We start from the raw sequence: 27,213 nt of genomic DNA, 5'->3' as shown, positions 1-27,213 counted from the left end.
ACATTAAATCCTGGTTCACCTTATACCTCTTGAAATTATACAATAATAAAACCGAACGTCTTCTCATAGGTACACGATTCACTTTGAACAAACTTTTTTATACCCACGAATGATTCTGTCACCGCCCCCTACCTTCAGGTTAAGAGTCTCAGGGGGGTTAATCTTCAAAAGCACCCTTTTTTTCCTTCACATGTTAATAATGTCCCGGTCTGCTTATTTACACCTTCGAACTACCATTCTTGTTCATAGTCTAGTCACATCCTGTTTGGACTACTGCAATTACCTTGTTTTTGCACTTGTATTGTATTTTTATAGTCTTTTAATATTATGATTTTATCTAAACTGACTGTCCTTGCTTTTTATGCACCGTGGTCTTGAGTGTCCAGAAAGGCGCCTTTAAATAAAATGCATCATCATAGTTTCAATCATACTATACAGAACGTACTTTCCAAACGGTCGTGTAGTAAATTCAAGTGCAGTATCTATACGAGTAGTATGCGATTTTGGATTTCGGATGCACCTTTTGTTTTGAATCCTTCACTTTAACTCACCATGTTGGAGTGGGCTCTGCGTGGCATGCTCTCACTAGTGTACAAGTACAGGAACTTGTTGATCTGAGAGGAAGCCAGGCGGTCTCGCACCTCCAGCTCCTGGACGATAAACACCTGGCGGGAGATAGGCTGCTCTCCGAGGCCTGGCGCTTCTGTATCCGGACCTGCAGCAGAAGGCATCACCACCGGGTACATCTCATGCTGGAAACTGACCTGAAGAAAGAGAATAAAGTTAAAAACAAGGCTTTCTAAAACTAAGGTTCAAACTTTAAGCCAAATATCAAGTTCACTGACTTTCACTGACTAAAAAGGTGAATTTCCATGACATCTAATGAACGGAAAACAGGAAGCTTATGTGCTTGCATATTATTAATGCTATCACTTTAGTTTAAATCACAATTCATGATTTTAGGAAACCAATAAGTAACACTACTAGCTTAATAAACTACTAAAATTTTGCTGTTAATTAATAGTTAGTAAGCTAGAAGTTGGGTTTAGGTTTTGGGTAGGATTGGGGATGCAGTATAAGATCATACTTTATAACTAATAATAAACAGTTAATATCTTAATAATAGGCAGCTAATAACCCAGTAATAAATAGTATGTATTGTGGCCTAAACTAAAATGTTACCTTAATAATATAATCTTAAAATAACATGGTAATAACACAATATTAAAATGGTTTTAGCTTGAATCACATTTTGTATGACTTCAATAGCCACCATGTGAACAGCAATGGATATTTTACCACTGTTTGTGTGGCTGTAATTTGCTTCCTCTTCCATATTTGACTGTTTGATAATAGTTTTACAAAATTTAGATTTAGCTTTTCTGTAGTTGTTTTTTAATATCCAGTCTCTGAAGAAGCCATTTTGAAGCCAAAGATAGCCTTGATTAACATATCTGGTGACCGGATTTGATTTTATTGATTGACGCCAATTGATGAGTGTGAAAGGAATAAAATGGAGCTAAAAAAACATAAAAATAGGAGTAAAAAAAAATCCAGAATAGAAAAACGACAATTTGATCAAAGGTAACTCAATGGAACATGCAAAACAACAAAAAAACATGCCTGATGTTCCACGACTTGGACAAAAAAAAAATGCATTGCCTGATTTCAATGTCTGGAATAGACCCTAATGACCTTATTCTTCATGTACGAGTGGGCGAAGTCATTGGAATCTTTTTAGCTTGATAATAAACAGATTTTTTTATAGACATTAAAAAACAGATTGTTATGCTGCTTGATGTTGTAAACTAATATTTTCTTATTACATTATTCTACTTTTTAATGTATATTCATGAACAAACTTGTTTGAAAATCAAGTCGTTTGACCGTTTTCTGCCGTTCAATATTCCTAGTCATGGGCAACTGAATCAGAAGTTCTAAAACAATCGCAAAAATGAGCACACTTCTGCATTGCAGAATAAGGTTAACAAAACTCCATGACGTTCCAGAAATTCCAAGACTCGTGAAAACCCTGTAAATCTTCAAATGGCTGGTTGCTATGTAATATACCTTTGTCAGTTGTATCTCCATGAGCAGTGTGTGCTGACGGCCACTTCCTCCAACCCACCGCCAGGAGTTCTGGGGTCGCGAGGGACCTGCTGAACGGGATGGAGAACCACGAGCTCCGGGGGCAGCAGAACGAACTCTGACAGATGAAGAAATCATACATCAAAAGGTCATGAAAGTGTTTTACTTTCAACATAAAAGGAAAGTTGAAGCAATGCCTTGGACTAGTCATATGGTTAAAAAATGTGTGCATTTACTCATTTTTTTTCTGTGTGCAGAGCTCTGTATTATTCAGATTGTAGGTGTAATAGTATACAGCTGAAGTCAAAATGATTAGCCCTGCTGTGATTTTCTTACTCTTTTTCAAACATTTCCCCAAATGATGTTTAAGAGAGCAAGGAATTTTTCACAGCATTTCCTATAATATTTCTTCTACTGGAGAAAGTCTTTTTGTTTTATTTTGGCTAGAATAAAAGCAGTTTTTAAGTTTTTTAAACCCATTTTCAAAGGTCAATATTATTAGCCCGCTTAAGCTACATATACACATTTGATTGTCTACAGCAGTGGTTCTCAAACTGGGGGTCTTGACCCCTGCGGGGGTCGCAGAATAATTTCAAGGGGCCATGAGAGTGATTTAAAAATTGTGTAATTTTCAGTGATTATAATATGTATTTTTCAGTATTACAAGCTAATATTTTCAGATTTTTTTTTAAAGATATTACTGATGAATTCATAAAGAATTTAGGACACATTCAGGCAGAATGCATCTTTGTACTGGAAACGCAGCGCTCAGGAACAGTTTAAAACTGTTGTCACGCCAACTTGCCGCAGTAAACAAAGCCCGCAACGCTTGCCCCGCCTTTGCGCTCTTCTTATTGGCCCACTGCTCTAGAACTGAACGCAAATAGACTGGTTAAAATCAGCTGTCAATCACTCAGTCCACGCCTTCTGCCTTCAGATGACAGGAGCTATAACCGCAAAAATGTAAAGCGCTGAAGATGAGAGAATGAAAATAACACTGACAGATTTTGTCTTAGAAACACCTAAAGCTTCAAATAATGGCACATCTGATTACTGATCATTTTGTGAATGTTAATCCACCATCTACACGTTTCGAAGAGTGGATAAAAGACTTCCATTGGCTTCAAGTCCACTATGAAAATAACCAAAGCGTTCACTGTAAAGTCTGTGGGAAGGAATTTTCAGGTAACTGTTTGCCACACCTACACATTTTAAGTACAAGAGGTTCTGTTTAATCCTTCATTTAATCACCAGATGCTGTCAGCCGTGCAAGTGGCAGCTATATGTAAAATTTAACACCACATACACCATCTCAAAAGGGCTTGCACCGACTAACATTAAACTAATATTGCAGCTCATGAACAGACCGGTATTGCTATTAAAATTTCGTATGCAAATAATAGGGCATATGTCAAAAGCATCTGTGCGATATCAGACACCACCAGTGAGAACAGCACAGTTGACGTTAACAGATTCATTCATGTCAAGCAGTGCGGGCAGGGCCAGTGAGTGGTCCGTCCGTGTATCTTTTGGTCACTCAATTATGTTATAAAAATGTATTTTCTTGTGATAATGGGATTTCGTTGAGACATTTTCCTCACGATTGCATATATTTTTTTTTTGCTTGTTAGTTTCGATTAGTGTTGAATTCAAATGCAATAAATCTGTTTATAAAACTTGTAGAAACAGTGCGATAATTGGTGGGTGCCACTAAATTTTGGCTGGTGCGCCTAAATTGAAAAAGTTAGGAGCACCAGTGCTACCAAGCAAAAATTTTAATTTCGAGCCCTGTAATGAATAGTAAATATTGTGAACAGCTTAAAAAAAAAAGTTATTTTTATTGTTTGGATATGCTTTGGTAGTGGGGGTCGCGAGTTCTTGACAATCTTACATTGTGGGGGGTGGGGGGATGGGGTCGCTGGTTTAAAAGTTTGAGAACCACTGGTCTACAGAACAAACCACTGCTATACAATTGCCCAATTACCCTATCTTGCACAATTAACCTAGTAAATTGTCACTTTAAGCTGAATACTAGTATTTTGAAAAATATCTAGTTAAATATTATTTACTGTCATCATGGCAAAGATAAAATAAATCAGTTATTAGAAATGAGTTATTAAAACTATTATGTTTACACACGTAGAAAAAAATCTTCATTCCGCTAAACAGAAATTGGGGAAAAATTAGACAGTGGGCTAACAATTCAGGAGGGATAATAATTCTAATAAAAATTCTAATAATAAGTTATTTTTCCTTATGTAAATTAACATTTTTAAATAAATATTAGCTAACATTGCAGTTAGACACATTAAAAAATATGAATGGAAAGAATGTGAAAAGCCAATGTCCAACAACAAGGGGTTTGGGGGTGAGTAAATACAGTGGTGGAAATAAGTATTGAACATGTCTTGTTTTTACTTGGGAATAATATTTCTGAAGGAGCTGTTGACATGGAATTGAACCAGACATCTCTCAAATAAAGAAGGTCACATACATTGCTCATGTGTGAGTTTTTCACAGACTTCAACATGGTTCTGTGGGTCTCGTCTATCAATTTTTATTTAGTTTTTTCTATTGGATTCAGATCAGGTGATTGGCTGGGCCATTCCACAGCTCGATTTTTTCTCTCTGAAAGAATTTGAGAATTTCCTTGGCTGTGTTTTGGATCATTGTCTTGCTTTAATGTCCACCCTGGTTTCACCTTCATCCTCATGCTAATGTAGATGTTGGACTGAAGCAGCTAATATTCATTACACTGAGGAAGGGCAGAGGGTCGCTGAAAAACTACTGAGAGATTTCAGCTGCTGTCTGGGCTTTCACTGCCGTTCTACACCTCCCTTTCTTCATGTGTTCAATACTTTTTCCCTGCGTCATTTCATTCTATTACACATAACTTCATTTGTAAACTAATTAGATTTGTTTTCTTTGCATATATGGTTTTTTTATTACCAACATCTGGCAAAAAATTCAAGTCAGCAGCACCTTTACAAATATGTTTTCTGAGAAAAATATTGACATGTTCAATACTCATTTTCCCCACTGTAAATAGTAACTGTATTTGTGCTTTTTGGTAAACTACACTTTCAAGGTTTAACAGAAAAAACTGGAAGGGAGGGAGGAAATATGTTGGATAGAATGTATTTTTGGCCAAACTCCCCATCCATACTTTAACCTACAGTTTTCCAGAGCTTCCGCTGGACTTACTTATGACTGTGTGGTGTGTGGGCTGAGCTGGGTTTGCCACCAAAGTCTTTGCCACCATACAGATGCCAGACGACAGACACTTCTCGGAGCACCACTCTGTTCTGAGGCACTGGGAAGCGGGTTGGGGCACGCAGCAGATCTGAACTGCCCCGCGGCCAGGAGTAATATCCATCCCGCACCTTTATAGGGCCCTGGGAGAGAACAGTCACCACAGGCTCACCGTCTCTAGGCTTTTAGAAAGAAAGAGAGAGAAAGAGAGAGAGACCATTAATAACATCAGTGATGCTCTTACAAACACCACACACATAGACATGCACACACACACACAAGCACACCATGAATTCTAAGTTGGTATAAATTAAAATACACATGCAAGCAAATGATTTTGTTAGCTCACATTGCTAGTTTTATGGTGAACAATTCATCTGTGCATGTCATTAAGAAAAACAAAAAAGTTTGCCCTTGTAATCTTTAATTGAAATCTGAAAATGCACTTCTTGAAAATCCAAACTCCCCAAACCCTTTCCCGATTTTTTCTGAATGAATAGAAAAACAAGCCATGCCCACTCTCTCTTATTTAATATTCAGTTTCCCTAGGAACTGCGTCACAATACGAAAAAAAGCAGCTTCCAATCCTTAAGGACTATAAGCCTAAAATGTTGATTGTTAAATATACTGTTATTACTATTGTTTTATCCTAATATTTTGAATGCTAAATATACTGTTAAATCTTGTTTTTATCATCATCACTACTACTATGTCATTTGTCATTGTGTTCTGTTTAACTGCTGCAGTCTAAATATTTAGTCAATTAATATGATTTTTTAAAGACTAGTTTGAATGAATGTTTCAATACCACATATTAGTTTCAGTGCATTTATATTATTTTGTCTATCACCACATACTGGCATAATGCAATAATATAAGTTATTTTATGTACTCTACTTTTATGTATTTTGCAAAGTCTATAAATGCAAATAATAATAAAATATGCTATAATATGCAAAGTCTAAAGCGCATGGCGTAAAAGCATTAAGGGCGTGTCAGAATCCACTTTTGCTATTTTGAGGATGAAAAAATACGTTCTGCGCCCCGGCGCATGGTCTAACAGGGTTGTGCTTATTCTCTTAATGAGTTATGGGTGTGTTTTGAGCATAACGTGCATTAAACCAATCAGAGTCTCATCTCCCATTCCCTTTGAGAGTCAGTTGCATTATGCCATGGCGCATTTGCTACTTACATGGCTGACTTTGTGAGTGAAAAAACTGAACACTTCACTAGCGAGAAAACAGTTGAACATACCATCTGCAGCACGAGGATAAAGAATGAGCCTCCTCCATTTGGCCTCTTTACTTTCTCTTTCTTTTTACTTTTACTCCTTTACTTTCGTGGAGTAAGAAAACGGTGGAAACTCACTCCACTGAAGACATCCATTAGCCTACATATTGTTGAGTGCAAATATTTGTTTCAAAACTACTTCTAAATTCAGTTCTAATTTCCAGCAAACGAATAAACAAACAATAATAACAAAGTGTGATCAAACAACTGTTATTTCCAAACACACTTCCTATTCTTGTGCCCCATATGGTGATGCATACGTCTCCAAAACCCGACAGGTGGACCAATCTAAACTTGTTTTTATTAAATCAAATATAAATATGCATACAATAAATAATACTGATAATAATAATAATAATAATAATGATAATAATAATAACAACATTATACAAATGCAAATTGTCATGAATAAACTAAAAAAAGGCCCGAGATGAGGCGTGGAGGCAGTGGTTTTTATATTTATGTAGGAAATTATAACTTTTGTAACATTTTAGTCCTTTAATTTTTCATGTGTAAAGATATTTGTGTATTGCTGTACATCCTGTCTGTGTTAAGCAATGTGTAAGCGTTTGGACCTGCATAGGCGCTTTGCGCTTGACTTTAGACCTGATTTTACTTGGGCAATGGCGCAGTCTTTTTTAGTTCCTCACAATAGCAACACATCAACAATGCGCCTTAACACACCTCCTTTTTAGACCAGCATGCCCATGAGCCCACAAAGTGGCACAAATGTATTTGCTATTTAAACAAGCTGGCACAAAACGTGAAAATTACAGCTGTGCTGGTCTGAAAATAGCAACGAATCGCGCCAAACATGTCTTGCGCCTATTGCACCGGGTGTATAATAGGGCCCAAAACATTCTCTCTGTCAGTCAGTATTCCCATATGAAATTCTACATCATATTTATGTGATATTCAAAGATTTGCACTTTTAAACTAAATTAAATTTTAATTTAGTTTAAAAATTGAGTTTAATTAATCTGTAATTTAAATAAATCTAATACATTTTTTTTAACGAAAGCATAGCTATTGATTGTACAGGTCAAACATAATTTATTTTAGACAGAGCTGGTGGATGTCTGAATTGAGACTGTGATTTTTTTAACAGTAAGTCATGCAACACTGGTACATACTGGTATGCCCATCCCAGGAGCCTCTAGGATGCAAAAGTCGTCGTTGTCTGTGGAACATTCTGAGCCTTCCTCTGACATCATATCTGCATGAGCCTCCATGGCAGTGCTCACCAGTCCATCAATATCAGACTCCTCCCCTTCAAGAACAGAGGGGCGGAGCTTGGGGGCTTCATCCGGGAACAGATAGACTGAGACAGGTGAGGCTCGACGGATGGATGGAGAACCTGCTCGTCAAATACACAGGCAAATACAAACATTGATCATGCTGGGTTCCACACAATCGATTTGTGCTAAGCCAACATGAAAGAATTAAATTAACTTATTGATTTTACAAATTGAAGTGGATTGAACATAAAAGAATTTAGCTGCCCCAAAATAAAACTCAAGAATTGTGTTGTTTCAGCTCATTTTAAAAAAGCTGTTTGAATAAACAGCAAACATATATTTTTGAGTGTATTCTATTCAGGGCTAGCTTAATATGATTTGTTTTTATAAGAACTGATTTTAATAGTAAAGATTAACTAAATGGGACAAATGAAAGACATTTATGTTGATAGTCCTTAAAGTAAACTTGAAAAATGTACTAGATTGCACAAAATTAAGGAGATAAAAATCTTGTCATTACTTGCTCAACCTCCACGGTTCAAACCTTTTTGAGTTTCTATCTTCTGTTAAACACACAAGAAATATATCGAGCATTGCTGGTAGCTAGTATCTATTTAGTCTTGCACAGCCAGCTTCAGACTGAAGACTGAAGGTCTGGGAACTTTAGCTGATTTGAATGGTCAAGCACCGCCCACAATGCTATTTGACTGACAGGTTTCATTCCTACACATCACACAGATTGTAATTACTGCAAGTGAAAGTTCTCTTTGTTTTTATAAAGGCAAATAATTTCATTATATTTGTGAGAATCGACAAAAAAAAAGATACTTTACTCTTCTAAACAATGTCATACTGAAATTAGAAGAAATTATGAGGTTAAGCATATCTGAGGGTTTGTCCATATCTTGGGTTGAAGCACTTGCAGTTGAAGTCAGAATTTTTAGCCCCCCTTTGAATTTTGTTTCTGAGTTATTAAAGTTATTAAATGAGTTATTAAAACTATTATGTTCAGAAATGTGTTGAAAAAAATCTCTCCGTTAAACAGAAATTGGGGAAAAAAAATAAACGGGGCTATTAATTCAGGGGGGCTAATAATTCTGACTTCAACTGTATGTAGTGAATATTGCATACTTACTCTCAGGGCCATTTATATCGAAGTTGATATTTAGCCGCACCATATTGGTGTTTTGTAACATCTAGTTTTATGAGGTGGGATGTTTGCCCAACGCTCAATCTCCAACCTGGAGGACAAGAACATACACACATACACTACAGACAATTTAGCCTCCCCAATTCACCTATAGCGCATGTCTTTGGACTTTGGGGGAAAGCGGAGCACCTGGAGGAAACGCAAAGCAACATGGGGAGAACATGCAAACTCCACACAGAAATGCCAACTGAGCCAGGGGCTTGAATCAGCGACCTTCTTACTGTGAGGCAACAGTGCTACCCACTGTGCCACTGTGCTGCCCGAATATTGCAAACTTAAATAATCTAATTTTTAAATCGTCACAGAGTTATCCTGACAACAGCAGACGGGTGTGTAGCAGTAAATCACTGATTCAATAATGTCTCGAGACATTTTACAACAGCACACAGAAATTTAAACAAGAATGCCATTCCTCACCCATATACAATGGTGAGCACTTGGCCAACAGCAATGCCAACACAACGCATGGGTTTTGAAAATATATTGCACTCTTTGGTTTCCAGCAAGCATTTGAACATGAGATGTCCAACCACCGTGTCTGTGCCTGTTCTTTCATTTTTGCAGACATATAGAGTGATGCAAGCGGGTAAACAATCAAACCGTATTGGTTCTTTAGAGAATACTTCTACAAAATTATGATCCATATCCAGTTGGTAAACATGTTAAACGGTCTCTTTTAGATTCCATTTAAGTGCATCAAGCGCACTCTTTGATGTCTTTTAAAAAATCTTATGGCATGATTTAGCTGTGTTTAACACACTGAGCTATATAGTTTAGTGGTTTAATACAACTCTATTAATTATTATTATTATTGGTTTTATTTGCTCAGTCTTGTTTCCAGGCAGACTAGTTAAGATTGCTGATTGTTAAACACTTGACTCCAAGAAAACCTGTTTATTAAAATCAGTCAGAGAACAACCTCAAATCTGCTGCGTGTTTCCTGAAAAATGTGCCATTTGCATCAGACGTTTAGCCACAGGTGCTTGGCGTGAGGCTGAGATCTTTTTTTTTTTTTTTTCAATTATGAATGTCAATATCTTGTTTCATTTTAAACAGAAGAAAGAAACTCATAGTGGTTTAAAACCACTCAGGGAATGGCCATTTATAAACACATACAAAAATATAGCTGAAAATATACAACTGAAGTCAGAATTATTAGCACACCTTTTAATTTTTTTCCTTTTTTAAACATTTTCCAAATTATGTTTAATAGAGCAAGGAAATAGAGCGTCTGATAATATTTTTTCTTCTGGAGAAAGTCTTATTAATTTTATTTCGGCTAGAATAAAAGCAGTTTTAAATTTTTTTTAAAACATTTTAAGGTCAACATTATTAGTCCCTTTAAGCTATATTTGTTTTTAATAGTCTACAGAACAAACCACCATTACACAATAACTTGCCTAATTACCCTAACCTGCCTAGTTAACCTAATTAACCTAGTTAAGCCTTTAAATGTCACTTTAAGCCTTTTAGAAGTGTCTTGAAAAATATCTATTAAAATATTAATTACTGTCATCATGGCAAAGATGAAATAAATCAGTTATTAGAGATGAGTTATTAAAACTATTATGTTTAGAAATGTGTTGAAATGTAATGACGGTTATACATGTTATATATATATATATATATATATATATATATATATATATATATATATATATATATATATATATATATATATATATTTATATATATATATATATATATATATATATATATATATACATATATTTATATATATATATACATACATATGCACATTTTTTTTTTCATTTGTATGTATTCAGTCTATCCACCTTGTTACCTTTACATGCACACACGCACACATTGTGTTTTCATGTATTTTGTTCTCTGTATGTGATCCCATTTTGTGTACTACTTGCATAATCTAATAAAAAAAATATATATAAATAAATAAAAAAAAGAAATGTGTTGAAAAAATTTTTTCTCTCCGTTAAACATAAATTTGGGAAAAAAATAAACAGAGACTAATAATTCAGGGGGCTACTAATTCTGACTTCAACTGTATTTGAACATATATGTACATATTTGTAATTCCAATGACTGAAAAAAATAAAAATAAACAAACAAACAAATAAATAATTATTATTTTTTTAAATTAAAATAAAGAAATAAAAATATATACAAAAATGTTATATATATATATATATATATATATATATATATATATATATATATATATATATTTTTTTTTTTTATATATATATAAATAAATAAATAAATGTAATAATATATAATATGTTGCTTATATGGCATATTTTATATATGTATAATCCAAAAATGAACTTGTATGAAAATATATGTACTTTGCATATATGGTCATAAATCTGAATTCTATGTGGGCAGAAATAACTTGCAATCTAATAAAACTATTGCTTGGATCAATAAACTACTGCCAAAAATCTAACCAGAATCTTGGGTGTCTTCTTGTAGAATTCTCTCAGTGTCGATCAAGGCATCTGTGAGGTCGTACTGGTTAATCTCTGCAGTCTCGGCTGGTGGGCAGGATGGAAGGGAGGCGGGACTTTCTGACAGCTAAAGCACAGAACATTTTGAGTTGAATAGAAACAATGATAAAAAAAGCTGCACAATAGCTTTAAAAGACAGCTCTTACTGGAAGCTTCTGTCCAGCGATTTCTGTGGGGGACGTGTGGCGAGGAGGAGGGTGTAGATCACCCTGTGAAACCAGGTACTGCAGCATGTTAACCAGAGCAGCGCACGAGTCCGCACAGGTGTGTACGTGAACAACATTATTAGAACACCGCAGCTCAAACAGTGGTTGAGTCTGGAAACGTTCATTAAAAAAAAAAAGATAGTTAATAACAAGCAGAGATAGAATGATGACAGCAACAAAAACTGAATGTGAAAGGCTAAAATTAATATCAATTTTTTTTTAAATAGGTTTATGTTCATTCATAAATTTTTGTGTCCTAGGTCAAAATTTGTGACAATGACACACTTATGGCAAATGTGATATTTATTTCATACAGCAGTTTACTTAAAAAATAGTTAATATTAAACTTCTAACACAGCATTGCAATATCTTTTATTTTTATTTTTCATTATATATTTCATTTATTTATTTAATTACTGATTCTTCAATAAAAAAAACCCAAACCAAAAACATCGTTTATTATAATAAAACTGTAACTTATTTACATATTTACACACTAGCTTTCCTGATATGGCTCATCATACAACCACAATACATGGTTCTCAAATCTGAAAGGCTTATAGCCATGCGATATTCGCGTGATAACAGCACTCGTACAGCCTGTTCATCCTCGTGTATTACTCCGCCCACATAGAGTGACAGCAGATCAATAAACTCACGAAAGTTTGCCAAATATTGCAGCTTTTGGACAATATAATGTACTTTCAAGGCCTTTTTAGGTGAGAATGTAGTTGTTTAGATTGCAACTACGCAGTTTATTTAGAAGTATAACGCCTATTTGAAATATTTAAAAATTCTGAGATTTAGCGCATTCGCCTGTCATTCTGAGCAGAGCACAGATGGTTGACGTTCCATGACAAGATGGCGACAGAGACTGCATAATAAGTCCTTAGGGGAGGAAAAAACTCGGCATAAATTTTAAACTACAGCTGACCAAATCATTAGAAATCAGGTAAGTGACACTAAGTCGATCTCGTTCTTTTGTATGTTGTGGTGCTGTATTTATACCATAGTAATCTGGTAATGTTTGCTTTGGCTTTTTTGGGAGTAATTATTGTGATCTCCTTATTGCAACAGAAAAATACTGGGAAATATCTCTAGATTGATGGCATTTCATGTCATTCAGCCTTATAATCTTAAAATGTGAGCAAAATCACCTGTTTTGTCATCATTATAGACATTATGCTAGAGAATCATTCAAATACTAGCTCTAAAGTGACGTTGGTAAATGAGCAACAGTTTCTGCTGTTCTGATGTCAGCTGCAGATGTGAATTAATGGCAGAAGAAAGTATTTCCTCATAAAAAAGGATTTTTGAGACTCCATGTTTGAATTTCTTTATTATATACACAATAAAGCCTGTATATTGGCACTAATGGGAGGCGTGTGTTGGCTCGAGGCTGCAGGCTAATTGCCTTAGACCTCATTTACAATAATACGTTTTAGTTTGAAAACGCATACGTTTTGCTACGGTTACGCCATCCGTCCACACTACGCCGGAGTTTTCAAGAGGCGAAAACTGAGCTTTTTCAAAATGCTGAAGAGGCCATTTAAGTTTGAAAACACTGCTGCTCTGTGTTAGTGTGGATGGGGGAAAACGGAGACATCTGAAAACAGAGATCTGATTGGGGCTTTTTCCTCAATATTAAGTAGCCTACACAAAGTTCAGTCTTGTAACTTTTCGGTGTAAGTTCAGACTTTGCAAGTTTGATATGGAAAACAAACTCTTGAGGACACGTCAGGTAAATCTTCAAAGGTAGCAGTGTACTTTATAACCTCATTCACATCACCCTGGGTATGTTGTTTCACTTTCTTAGAAATAAAATGAACACAAGATATAAGGAGCTGCCTATTTTCATTTTATATACACATTTAAATATATGCAATTTATAAAATGAAAAATGTTAAGCTTAAAATCTTGACATTTAAAAATGTTTATTCAAATAAAACATACGTTTTTTAAACATAATTAATTAATTTAATTTTTAATAATTTTTCATTATTATTTTAAAAATCTTACCAAAAAGATAAGTGGTAAACTATGTATTTATCCATGTACTCCTACATAAAATATTAAACTACAAACACACTGTAAATATAGTTCTAAAATACTAAAATTAAAATCCTATAAAATAAGCCAGTAACTGTTAAAGTGAAACGTACCAATTTACTTGAGTCACTTCCTTTCCAAGTCGTTATAGCCAGTTCCAGCAGATCAATGTCTAACACACACACATAGTCTGACACATACATACATACACACATACAGGCACACGCACACATACACAAAAACAATGATCAGAGGAGTCTCACATTTAGGAAAATGCAGTTATTCCCATTTTAAAAGCTATGATTGTTTAATACCTCGCCTCAAATCCACTGTGTCACTTTCACATTTATCAGACAGGTATAAAGCAGAGTCATCTAAGATAAACCTAAAGTAAAGTAAGATTTGACAGTTGTCAGGTTCAATCAATGAATCTCAGCATGACACGTTATAATAATCACACTATGATCAGCAGTACCTGAGATGAAAGGTTGCGGTGTCCACAATGATGTTGCTGGATAGAGAAAAGGACTCGGCTGTAAACAGAACTCGCAGAGGAAGGTAAAGAGGCCTGGAGGGAGGAAAAACACACAACATTGACAGAATGATCCTATGGTCTGTTTCCACTGAGTGGTACGGTATGCTTTTATGTCCGTTTCGACTGGTAAAAGGTACCAAAAAGCAAAGTGTACAATACTACTTTTTGGATACCCTTTCCAATGCACGAAAAAAACGAATGAGCAATTCTTTCAGCAACCTAAAACAAGAATAAACTGCCATGTTTAACTATTATCATCACATTTTGGAACTTATATTACTCCTGTAAGATTTAATAAATTCAACCCTAATATCGCTGATCTTTGTTTTAAATGCAATAAGATACAAGGTACATTTTTCATTGTGTGTGGGAGTGTACAAAGGAGTTTGGGTGGAGGTGACTCAATATATTTCACAATTTATTTACATTCCGATTCCTTTAGGTCCTGGATTATGTATATTGAATATGTATGAAGACAGCTGTACTTTGTCAACTAAAGAAAGAAAGTTTCTGCCAACCTGACTCTACACCATAACTTTTCAATCCAGATGGATGGGGCAACCATTACTGCATCCAAAATGGTAAAAAGCCTTGGAGTAACGATTGATGACCAACTAAACTTCTCTGACCACATTTCTAGAACTGCTCGATCTTGCAGATTCGTACTCTATAACATCAGAAAGGTCCGACGCTTCCTATCTGAACATGCAGCTCAACTCATTGTTCAAGCTCTTGTTCTCTCCAAACTGGATTATTGCAACTCTCTACTAGCCGGGCTTCCAGCTAATTCTATCAAACCTCTTCAGCTGCTTCAGAACACAGCAGCACGAGTGGTCTTTGATGAACCCAAAAGAGCACATGTCACTCCGCTACTCACCCGTTTGCACTGGCTGCCAGTTGCTGCTCGCATCAAATTCAAAGCTCTGATGTTTGCTTACAAAGCGACCTCTGGCTTTGCTCCTTCTTATCTGCTATCACTTCTGCAGATTTATGTGCCCTCCAGAAACTTGCGTTCTGTGAATGAACGTCGCCTCGTGGTTCCATCCCAAAGAGGGAAGAAATCACTTTCCCGAACTCTCACATTCAATCTGCCCAGTTGGTGGAATGAACTCCCTGAGTCACTTGCTGTCTTCAAGAAACGACTAAAAACTCAACTGTTTAGTCTCCACTTTCCCTCCTAATCTGTAACTGCCTCTCTGGCTATACCACTAACTGTACTCTCTCTCTCAAAAAAAAAAAATAAAATAAATAAATAAATAATGCTTAGCTTCTTAGACTTTACACACCTGAAACTTGTCTATAGCACTTGTTCACTGCTGCTCTAATAGTTGTGTAAATTGCTTCCTTGTCCTCATTTGTAAGTCGCTTTGGATAAAAGCGTCTGCTAAATGACTAAAAGTAAATGTAAAAATTGATTGATTTACATTTAATACAAGCAAGGCGTTGTATTGCTTTATGTTGGAAAAATGTTAATCGCCACTCCATTGGACTTTGTTGAGAAGCCTTTTAACATGTTTGGCTGTTGAAAAGCTCACATATATAATAAGTAGGCCCACACGGAATCTGCGCAGGCAGAATTCTGCAGATTTTTAGCATTAATTCTGTTTATTTACTTGAGTAAATGTGTGTAAATCTATATTTATTCAGTGTTTTAATTAATTACAGTAATATTATTGACTAATATGAAAATGTTCATCTGATTTATGTACAATGCAGTTTGTACAGTAATATTTTCTGTCTTTAAGTAGATGTATTATATGAGAGATTTGCTTTGTTGACCAAATAATTGGATTTGCATTTTAAATATTAAATAAAAATGTAAAAGATATTATTTTTGATTTCACATATTAAGGTTTTAGTTATGATACTCCCAAAATAAATCCGCATAAATCCGCAGATTTTTACCGAAATTCTCAGCAGAAATAGCAAAAAACGTCTGCAGATTCCGTCTGGCCCTAATAATAAGGAAAAAAAATCCTCTGCATTTTGTGATATCTGGGTTTTTGAACTTTGTGAAAAATAGAAAAATCCCGTTCATAGAAATGTTAGTAATGACCATTTATAAAAAAGGTATTTATGTGTATAAAGCATCTATTTGTAAGACGTGCTTCTCATATGATATATGAACCAGTACTGCTTTACTTCTACATTTCTTCGAGCGAGAATGACATCGACTGAAACATTCCGTCATACACCACACCCATCAAAAGGGTGTCATAAGCAGTGGAGACATAAGCCTTATAAAGGTGAGCTGTACCGTACCGAACCGTACCACATAGTAGAACCAAGAACCATAAAAATAGGTGGATGGTAACATAGCTATTGACTGTACCTGTAGTCCACTGCACAGGTGGCCAGGTGAGTATGGAGAACTGTGATGACAGCAGGTGGGGTGTAGCCTAAAATGTCGTCATCGATGACATCAAGGAAATCAACAATCTGGATTAAAAAAAAACACACACATACACAGTTATAATGGGTAACTAAAACTTAAAACCATTTATGGGCTCTTCTACTTACAATTAAAGAGAAATACTTACAAATATGTTATCAAAAACTACAACTGTACACTACTTGACAAAAGTGTTGTCATTTATTCCAGTTGTAGGAGCAACAAATAATAACTTGACTTCTACTTGATCATTTGGAAAAGTGGCAGAAGATAGATTTTTCCGATCAGTCATCTGTTGAACTGCATCCCAATCATCACAAATACTGCAGAAGACCTATTGGAACCCACATGGATCCAAGATTCTCACAGATATCAGTCAAGTTTGGTGAAGGAAAAATCATGGTTTGGGGTCACATTCAGTATGGGGGCGTGCGAGAGATCTGCAGAGTGGATGGCAACATCAACAGCCTGAGGTATCAAGACATTTGTGCGGCCCATTACATTACAAACCACAGGAGAGGACAAATTCTTCAGCAGGGATCCTTCTCATACTTCAGCCTCCACATTAAAGTTCATTAAAACAAAAAAAGGTCAAGATGCTCTAGGATTGGCCAGCCCAGTCACCAAACATGAACATTATTGAGCACGTTTGGGTTAAGACAAAGGAGGCATTGAAGATGAATCCAAAGAATCTTGATGAACTTCGGGAGTCTTGCAAGAACGCTTTCTTTGCCATTCCAGATGACTTTATTAATCAGTGATTTGAGTGATTGCATAGATGTATGGATGCAGTCCTCCAAGCTCATGGGAGTCATACACAATATTCATACTGTCCTAATTAAATAATTAAAAAACAAGGCAAGATCATATTTTATTTTGGTAAAATAAGCATGATCTAGAGGCCTTTGCCTTTCATATAAGCCACTTCAGATACCAAATGATCAACTAGAATCAAGTTATTATTTGTTGTTCCTAAAACTTGAATTTTTGTCAGGTAGTTTAGCTTTACAATTAAAAAAGAAAAAAAACGTATAGAAACTGCAGAAAAAAAAATAAGCCAGACATTCACCACAGATCCCTCCACCAGTTTTAAAGTTCATACCTGCTCATGCCAGCTATGATTGGTCAACGTCATGTGATGTCTTAAAGTAGCACCATGGAGTCGCAGGGCAACCAGAAACTCCTACAAAGAAATGACCAAAAACTTAGCATACTCACAGGTGACAAACAACAATCGCCCCGTAATCAACATAGGAGAGGTCAAATTAAGTCAAGACATTTTTATGGATAGCAATTTTTCAAAATTAAACCAGTTTCAAAAAGGCTTTAATGACAATCTTTTTTAAAAACTTTTATTTATGATTCTTTTTTTTAACAGAACAACCCCCTCCCCAACAATTTAATCCACTTACAGATGAAGAAATTGGGCAAAAATAAATAAATAGCAATAATATATTAAATAATAATAATAAAATAAATAAATAGTTACTGCCATGCTAATTTTTTTTAGGGGATACATTTGTACATTAAGGTACATTGTGTTACATTATGGTTCAAATGACATAAATGGTATGTTAATTAAACACTAAATGTACATCTCTAAAAATCTTGTAATACATTTCCATCTCTTGTCCCGCAGCTAGCTCTCTGCAACTCTCACAAGGTCGCCCACTGAAGCTAAAGCCTGGTTTATACTTCTGCATCGAGTGATTGGCGTAACCCACGGCGAATGGCTTGCACGTTGTCGAGCATTTATACTTCTGCGCACTGTCTCTGTTGCTCTGCAATAACACTTCCGAAACGCTAGTTGGCAGTGAGGTTTTTATGTTCCTCTGTGTCCAGTTTCTTTGCTGGTGTTTTGTTTTTTTCTGAACGCTACCTTAATGTACAAGTGGCTCAAACTTGCTCATTTAGACGCGGGAACCGGCAGACGTGCAACAACTTTAATCGTAAGGTAAACACAAAACAACAGTCTCCATCTAGACCTCCTTCACGGGACTCCACATTTGCAAACACTCGCTCCATCGAGTTCGTGCGGCTTTTGGTCCCACCCACACTTGTCAGCACTACCAAGCCAACCAATCACAGAGCGCGTCGTTGCAATGTTTAGTCAAATTTTTTGATAGGTGTGCATCAGCATCGGCGATGGCCACGTCGAGGGCTCTGCATCCATGTGCAGTACCTGAAGAGTACCTGGGAGACCACATGGGACAGCTAGGTTGCTGCCAGAAGGGGTGTTAGTGAGGCCAGCAGGGGGCGCTCAAGATCAGAACGCCCCAGTATATTGAAGGGAGCTCTATACTGCTAGCCATTGCAGAATGAGACATTACATCGAGGTCTTGACTCTCTGTCGTTGTTAAAAATATCAGGATGTCCTTAAAAAAAAAAAAAAAAAAGTATAACCCCGGCATCCTGGCCAAATTTCCCCACTGGCCTCCGTCTTAACCATATTATAATTGGCTTCATCACCCATCACATCGTCTCCTCTCCAGCAATCATCTGGTGTGCAGTCTGGCGCAATATGGCTGCAGTTGTGTCATCCAGGTGGATGCTGCACACTGGTGGTGGACGAGGAGATTCCCTCCAAAAATGTGTAAAGGTATTTGAGTGTCCAAAAAAGCACTAAATAAATATAAGGAATTATTATTATTATTATTATTATTAAAAAAAAAATCAGTCTTCATTTGTAGACATGCAGTGATTTTTTCCATGAAATAGACAAGTCTCTGAATCCAATGAGCCACTTTTGGAAAACCTTCTTCTATCCAATGTACTGTTATCTTTTTTTTTGCAACCAGTAATAATATCCTAAGGACAAAACAATTTTTTTTTTCATTAAACCTTTCTCTGGGCAATGTTGCCAACAAGGTATCAACTGGATCAAGGGGTTTTAAGGAAAATCTAAACTAATTTTGAAAATACCTCAAAATGTTCATGCCCTATAGTTGTTTAAAGCAGAATAATCTGGAAAATAATATAGTTTTCATTTTAAAATGACACATGCAATGAAAGAGTGGTGCAATAGATCATACTATGGGCCTCATTCATAAAGCATTTGTAAATAAAAGAGCAAATTTGGAAGTAATTTTAATGTAACACACCTTCCTGAAAACTCAACATATTCACAAATGCTCTGTAGACACTTTATAAACAAGTAAATCCCATAGATTGCATCAGATTGATAGTTAAAAGTCTACATTAAAGCATTCATAAATAGGGCAAGCAAGCACGCTCGTTAAATTACAAGTATGTAAATTAAGTGTAGAGGAATGTAATGGAATATTCTGGATTCCCTTATCAGTTTTGCCTGTAGTATATTTACTAAATAAAAAAAGAATGAAAATAAATATGGCTAAAAATAAATATCCAATTAAATGTGTCCTATTAAGTGCTTTTAAAAGAGCTTCAAAATGCCAGACTCTCCTCTAAAATGGCCAGCTAGTGGTGTTTTTCAGCTAAGATGCTTTGGTTCTTACGATTTGGAATCCATGGCAGTAATGGATTAATAGTATCTCATTTTAAAGGATATTACTGAATATTAAAATGCGGTAAGCAGAAATAACAACCATTTCTTTGGTGTTTAGTCTTTGCAGAAGTACAGTAGAATGATTAATTAGTGTATTTGTTTTACCAGTACTCCACTGGCTGGACAGCTGGGTAAAAACTGACAATGACGAATGCTGTTTTACCCAAAGTAAAAAAAAAAACTGCTAAAAAAATAAAAAGACAGAAACTTCAATTGAGCTTTTAAAGAGCCCATATTATGGGTTTTTGAAAATGCCCTTCCATGTAGTGTGTAACACAGCTCTAAGTGAAGTGAAATATCCAGCTAAGGCTTAAATCTGTAAGTGTACAGTGTTTAAAACTATTGATTCATCTATAAAAGAGTCGACTCATAGTGCTTCAAACGAGTCGTCTTGATAACGAGTCATTAGGTGTTTCGCGATGACGCGGCTACGAAACAGAAGTAGTTGGGCGCGCAAACCCGGGAGATTTGAAACCTGCGGCCCCGCCCACTAACAGAAAAAAAGTCTCACACACACACACACACACAGACAGACACCGGTCGAATGAAGTCACGCTGTGCAGATGGATATTATGGACAGTCTAATCAAAGATGAAACATCAGCAATATAGCCCAGCCTTGAGCAGTTCTGAGTGCTTCTGAAAACTATATGCTTTCAAAGAAGACTTCTTCAGTTTGTTAAAGGAAGGATCAGTATAGACTGTCAGAACATGGATCAGTGGATCATGAATCAGTTTCTACCCCCATTTCACAAGTGTAAGTACGTGCGATTAAAATTATTGCCTCGTTTACTCTATCTTGCAAATTCTGTATTTAGTTGTGTTTTGTTACTTGTAACCGTGTGTACTGTATCAGGTAAACTCTTTATATTCTCATATCGCGTGTAAAGCCACGTTGAAAACGCGACGCGTGCCGCTTTGATTACGGATCGTCAGCTGTTTACACACATGCAACAGTCAAGTTTCAAAATATTTCAGCTCAGGTTCGAGGTGAGGTGTCTAAATTGCACCCAGCAAGCTGAACTAGCGCTCTAGGCGTGTGTGTCGTGTCCTCGGGTAGGAGTAATGTGTCTGTGTGTGTGTGTGTCTGTGTCTCCTCGTGTGTGTAACGCACGGGTATTCGCGGATACAACTGAGCGCCGCGCCGCGCCCTCTCAATTCAGCCGCTCCTCTATGGAGGCGCCGGCCCTGTGTGTGTGTGTGTGTCTGTGTCTCCTCGTGTGTGTAACGCACGGGTATTCGCGGATATAACCGCGCCGCACCCTCTCAATTCAGCCGCTCCTCTATGGACGCGCCGGCCCTGTGTGTGTGTGTGTGTCTCCTCGTGTGTGTAACGCACGGGTATTCGCGGATATAACTGAGCGCCGCGCCCTCTCTATTCAGCCGCTTCTCTATGGACGCGCAGGCCCTGTGTGTGTGTGAAAAGAGCAAGAAGACGGTGACTAGGAGTCTAGGAGATCTCCTCGCCAGTTCTTGGACTTTTTGCTCAATAAAATAATTAGTCGTCAGTATTTTCTAGTCCATCGTCTGTGTTTACATTCACCCACTGGCAGCCAAAATCCACTATGAAGCGTGTATGCACTGTGACTACTTTTATATTGTAGATTAGCAGCTGGCCATTTCACTCTGTCTCACGCTGAAGCCTTGTCCGTGTCGACCAATCGCAGTAGGCTGTCATCGGTCCAATCAGCGCAGATTAGTTTCGCGCTGAGGAGGGGGTTGGGAACAAATGAATCGCTGAACGATTCATATGGGAGTCGGTGGGATAATTAGGTAAAAATAAATGCAGATTATAAGACCATCAAAGTGTTTTTTGACCTTGCATGCATATTAGACTGTTGTTGGAGACCCTTACAACCTAAATATGACCCTATTTCATGTATAATATGGGCTCTTTAACATAATTCAACGCATATTGTTTTAGTACCAACTAATTTTTGGAAAATACAAACACTTGATGAATCAAAAGATTTGGTCTCAGAACAGAATTGATGAATAATTTGCCTCCAAAACGGTTTTGCTTGTGTTTCATGAATGAGGCCTGAAGTGAATATTCTGAGTGAATTCAGATGAAGAACGACACAAACCTTGACATTCCTTTCAAGATCTAATGTGATTTTGATAGCAGTCGACAGCATCTGAACGTCGGTTTCTCTGCCACCGACGCTGCTCACACCCACCTCTGTGGGGTAAATGGTAGGGTCTAGATGAGCTGGAAAAGTGAACCTGGGCATTTCCAGTTTCACAGGAATAGGGGAGTCTGGCACCTCCGCTGTAGAAAAAAAAAGCCAAACATACAAAAAACAAGAATTCAGAACAAAACAATGACTTATTTCCATGTCAAAACAACAGGAATAATAGGTTTGATCTGATTTGAACCTCACCTTTATGGTACAGCTCCACTCGTTTGCTTTCTATAGTCAAAAAATTAAGATTGGGATTGTTCTGGTGTTGTGTCACACTAAAAATCTTCCCTCCTTCCAAGTCCAAAATGAGCTCTCCATGACAGAGGTCCACTTTTCGTCCAGCTTCATTCTTAAAGACAATTGCATTGGTGACAACTTAGGAAATAGTAGCAACGTTACACCAATGTATCACGCAAACATATACACTAAAAAAAATTATTATTTTTTTTGCTTGGTCAAACTACTTAATTAAAATAAGCTGAATCAACACAATTCTTGAGATTTCATTGGGACAACTTATTTTTCTTATGTTCAATCTACATAAATTTGTTAAAAGTGCCAAGTTAACTTAATCGATTTGTGTTGGGACAACATGAATGAATTGTGTGGAACCCTGCATTTTTTACAGTGTATAATACCTTGCTGTCTGTCATGGCTTGAAGGCGACCTTTGCCAATCAGCACAGTCAAACAGAGCAGACTGAGGGCGTGGCTTGACTGAGGCTCTAACTGTTTCCTTCGCTTTAAATGGCTGGCTGAATAGAACTGAGGCTCCTCCTCCTCAGAGTCAGATTCTGGAATGATGCGTGAAAAGAATAAGAAACCGATTGATTTTATTTTATTTACGTTTACATGTAGTCATTTGGCAGATGCTTTTAGCGCTTATTAACATTAAGTAATGAAAGCAACACACACACAAATATAACAATTCCTTGTTAGTATACTGTAGTACACGCAGCTTGAATGTTTTTGTTAGAAGAATATAAGAAAAAATTAATAGAGAACAGAAAGGCGATGACTGTTGGTGTTAGAAGACATACATATACATACACACCACATGACAAAAGTCTTGTCACTTATCCAAATTTTAGGCACAACAAATAATAACTTGACTTCTAGTTGATCATTTGGTATCAGAAGTGGCTTATATGAAAGGCAAAGGCCTCTAGATTACGCTTATTTTACCAAAATAAAATATGATCATGCCTTTTTTAATTAATTAGGACAGTAAGGTTTGACTTTGCTTAGACAAAAGATTTGTCACTTAACAGAAATAATGGACAGTATAGAATATAAAGTCATGATGCGGTGGAAAAAAAATTAATATGGTGTATGACTCCCATGAGCTTGGACGACTGCATCCAAACATCTCTGCAATGACTCAAATCACTTATTAATAAAGTCATCTGGAATGGCAAAGAAAGCGTTCTTGTAGGACTCCCAGAGTTCATCAAGATTCTTTGGATTCATCTTCAATGCCTCCTCCATCTTACCGCAGACATGCTCAATAATGCTCAGTGTGGTGACTGGGCTGGCCAATCCTGGAGCACATTGACCTTCTTTGCTTTCAGGAACTTTAATGTGGAGGCTGAAGTATGAGAAGGAGCCCTATCCTGCTGAAGAATTTGCCCTCTCCTGTGGTTTGTAATGTAATGGGCAGCACAAATGTCTTGCTTGATACCTCAGGCTGTTGATGTTGCTATCCACTCTGCAAATCTCTCGCATGCCCCCCATACTGAATGTAATCCCAAACCATGATTTTTCTTTCACCAAACTTGACTGATATCTGTGAGAATCTTGGGTCCATGTGGGTTCCAATAGGTCTTCTGCAGTATTTGTGATGATTGGGATGCAGTTCAACAGATGATTCATCTGAAAAATCTATCTTCTTATCTATCTTCACTTTTCCAAATGATCCACTAGAAGTCAAGTTATTATTTGTTGCTCCTACAACTGGAGTAAATGACAAGACTTTTGTCAGGTAGTGCGTGTGTGTATATATATAGTGGTTAGCATAAATGAGTACATCCTCACATATCTCTACTTTAAATTAATACTTTCTACAGAATGCTTTACAATGATATATGTATGTATTTACAGTACACACAAATTATTATGAGAAAAACATAAAATAAAATGTTTATAGAGAAACAGTTGAGACAAATATAAATTATTTAAAATTGTGTTTTTTTTTGTTGTTGTTGCAATATTTGAATTTAAATGCATTATCTTTCTCTCTTTCCTAAAGATGTTAGGTGACCAAACTCTTATTTTAATGAATATAACTGTTTAATAAAACTGTTTTGTTTAAATGCACTAAAACAATTGTCTATATTTAATGAGAAATTGATAAAAATATACATTTTTAAAAGAGGGAGTACTCTGTTATGCTGTGCACTGTATATGGGTGTGTATGTGTTTGTATTAAACAAAAAAGACAGAATATAAAATAGATTAGAAAGTGATAAGTGGGCAATGTTTTACAAAGAAAAAAGGAGAATTTTAGAAGCCAAAGCAATAAAATAAGGAAAAATAAATCTTAAAAAGATTTCACCTGAAATTCCTAAAAAAAAAAAAGACAGAAATGTTTAAATTACAAAAATAAAACAAAGTGATAATATAAAAATGACAAAACACATAACTAAATTACAAAGTCTAAACCAAAATGAAAAGAGATTCAAAAGAACTCAAAGCATTATTAAATACTGACCCAGCCTGAAGGCAGATTTACAGAGGTAAAACTCATCCTCTTCGTGTCGGTGATGGTGAGATGGACTACGAGAACTTTGAAAAGAAGATGGAGGAGCAGGCGGGGGAGACGGAGGAGGTGGAGGAGGCTCCCACATCAATAGATCATTATTAATCCTACAGACAAAAAGATAGAGAGTCACATCACTCAAACATTTGATATGATTTGATGAAAAACAATAACATGACGCTAAATAAAAGTGATTAAACCTCTGAATGTATGTATATGTTGAACTATCTTATTATCTTATTTACTCTTCTATGCTACCTCTCGTCTGACTTGTCTTTCCCTGAAATGTGTGATGTTTGTTTTGTATTATTATTATAAAAAGTCTTGTATGCCTTTAAATGACAGCTAGCAATGTTCTTGAGGGAACTTTTTTTTCTTTAGCATTTTTTATATCCTATAATTATTTAATTATAATAAGCTTAAGCTAATTTTATAGATTAAAGGTGCAGTAGGTGATTGTCTTCAGAAACAGTTTTTGTTGTGCTGGTTGGAAAGTCTCTTCACATTTCAATAGTAATGATTAAAATAAAATGATTAACTGTATGTATATATATGTATGTATGTATGTATGTTTATATTTGTTTATAAATGTATGTATGTTTATATTTCGGGTAAGGCATAAAACTAAAAAATGTTCGTAGAATTACAATTTGTCAGGCTGACAATTCGCATAATTTTGATAAGTAGCCCAAACTGTCTGTCTACAAATGAAGATTTGTAGAACTGCACCTCCGTTCATGGAGATCCACCATTTGCGCATTCACACATGCACGCCAAATTCATGATATGTGCATAGGAAAGATTGACAGCGGTAAAAACAAATGCTGAATCAAAACTTTTGAAAATCCTGAATCAATACTGGAGTCACCAAGGATGACACCATGGCTGAAGTATTTCTTTTACACAGGTGATGTTATGATTAAAACTATTTTAGTCATGCAAAGCTTATGTAGATTGTGTTGTTTTATGAATGGGTTATATCAAAATCCCTTTAAGCAAAGAGCTTAAAATCACCAAAAGGCGACACTCAATAGAACGTTCCATGGCAACAGCAGCGCCCATCAACAGCCCCATGATTCCGCCATTTTGGAGTGAAAGTGATCGCCCGCCCATTGGATCTACATGCTCTCACGATGGCAAGCAGCTGCTTTGTTTTTTTATTAATTTATCTAAAAAGATGAAACACAACCTGAAAGACGACTATACAACACTTACTATGACAATCATCAGCACTTTTAATAGTTTATTTTACAGACTTGTAATATGCTGTTGTTCTATTGGAATTTTCATTCCAAAATGGCCGTCGCATGACACTAGCGGCATCTAGTGGCTGTTTCCCAAACAACAACAGAGTGTGGCCTCTTGGTGATTCTATGCTCTTTGCTTTAAGGCAAGCCATTTCACTCGGCGGCCATCTTTGAAACGCCTCTCGGGCAGTATGCTCGGGCATTCTGTCTGAATGTGGAAACATCAAGTTGTCCAAAACTGTTTGCCAAGCTTACGATTACATTACATATTAGAAATCACCAATAAAATTCAATGTCAACTGTCTCTTTAGTTTCATTTCTAAACGTCTAAATCACACAAAATCTGCAGAAACTCACAACTGGTCCTCCCCCCTGCCCCAGAGTATTGTCAGTCTATAGCAATCGATGGTTGGCTCCTGAACTAGAAGGTGGGCTTTATTTGCCATATATGATCGATGAGTCGCTCCTGTACTAGTAGGTGGAGCTTTATTCACCCAATGACTGTAACACTTTTCCCCATTCAAAAAGATTTGAGTGACACGTTTTGTGCAGTGACGTGCACAGACACAGACTCATGCACGTTTGGAAGACATTCGCGGGAGTCATGCTAAGTGGGGGGGGGGGGGGGGGGGGGTGGGGGGGGAGGCTGGGCAGTCGCGGGAATCAAACTTTGGGGGAGGGGGATGGGGGTTGGTGTACAGGCTGAGAGGGGCTCTAGCCACCGGGCCACCCCTCTGTGCAAGGCCCTG

At 36.5% G+C, this 27,213-nt stretch overlaps 1 protein-coding gene across 1 annotated transcript in view; it reads right to left on the bottom strand.

The window, feature by feature from the left end:
• atg2a (autophagy related 2A) overlaps positions 1-27,213 on the bottom strand; it is a 76,852-nt gene that overhangs the window by 13,318 nt on the left and 36,321 nt on the right. Inside the window, exons 19-33 of the mRNA XM_056472982.1 lie at positions 25,170-25,324; positions 23,099-23,253; positions 22,659-22,809; positions 22,362-22,546; positions 17,852-17,932; positions 16,690-16,796; positions 14,298-14,390; positions 14,137-14,207; positions 13,936-14,012; positions 11,714-11,884; positions 11,508-11,634; positions 7,764-7,987; positions 5,293-5,522; positions 2,071-2,206; positions 552-764 (exon numbers count right to left, since the gene is read on the bottom strand). Coding sequence (XP_056328957.1) covers positions 552-764; positions 2,071-2,206; positions 5,293-5,522; positions 7,764-7,987; positions 11,508-11,634; positions 11,714-11,884; positions 13,936-14,012; positions 14,137-14,207; positions 14,298-14,390; positions 16,690-16,796; positions 17,852-17,932; positions 22,362-22,546; positions 22,659-22,809; positions 23,099-23,253; positions 25,170-25,324 — 2,176 coding nt within the window. The remainder of the gene's footprint in view (positions 1-551; positions 765-2,070; positions 2,207-5,292; positions 5,523-7,763; positions 7,988-11,507; positions 11,635-11,713; positions 11,885-13,935; positions 14,013-14,136; positions 14,208-14,297; positions 14,391-16,689; positions 16,797-17,851; positions 17,933-22,361; positions 22,547-22,658; positions 22,810-23,098; positions 23,254-25,169; positions 25,325-27,213) is intronic.

This window comes from Danio aesculapii, chromosome 14 (assembly GCF_903798145.1).
Source record: "Danio aesculapii chromosome 14, fDanAes4.1, whole genome shotgun sequence".
In the NCBI taxonomy this organism is placed as follows: Eukaryota; Metazoa; Chordata; class Actinopteri; order Cypriniformes; family Danionidae; genus Danio; species Danio aesculapii.
Note: the sequence above shows the minus strand (reverse complement) of the source record. Positions and strands in the feature narration are given on the sequence as shown.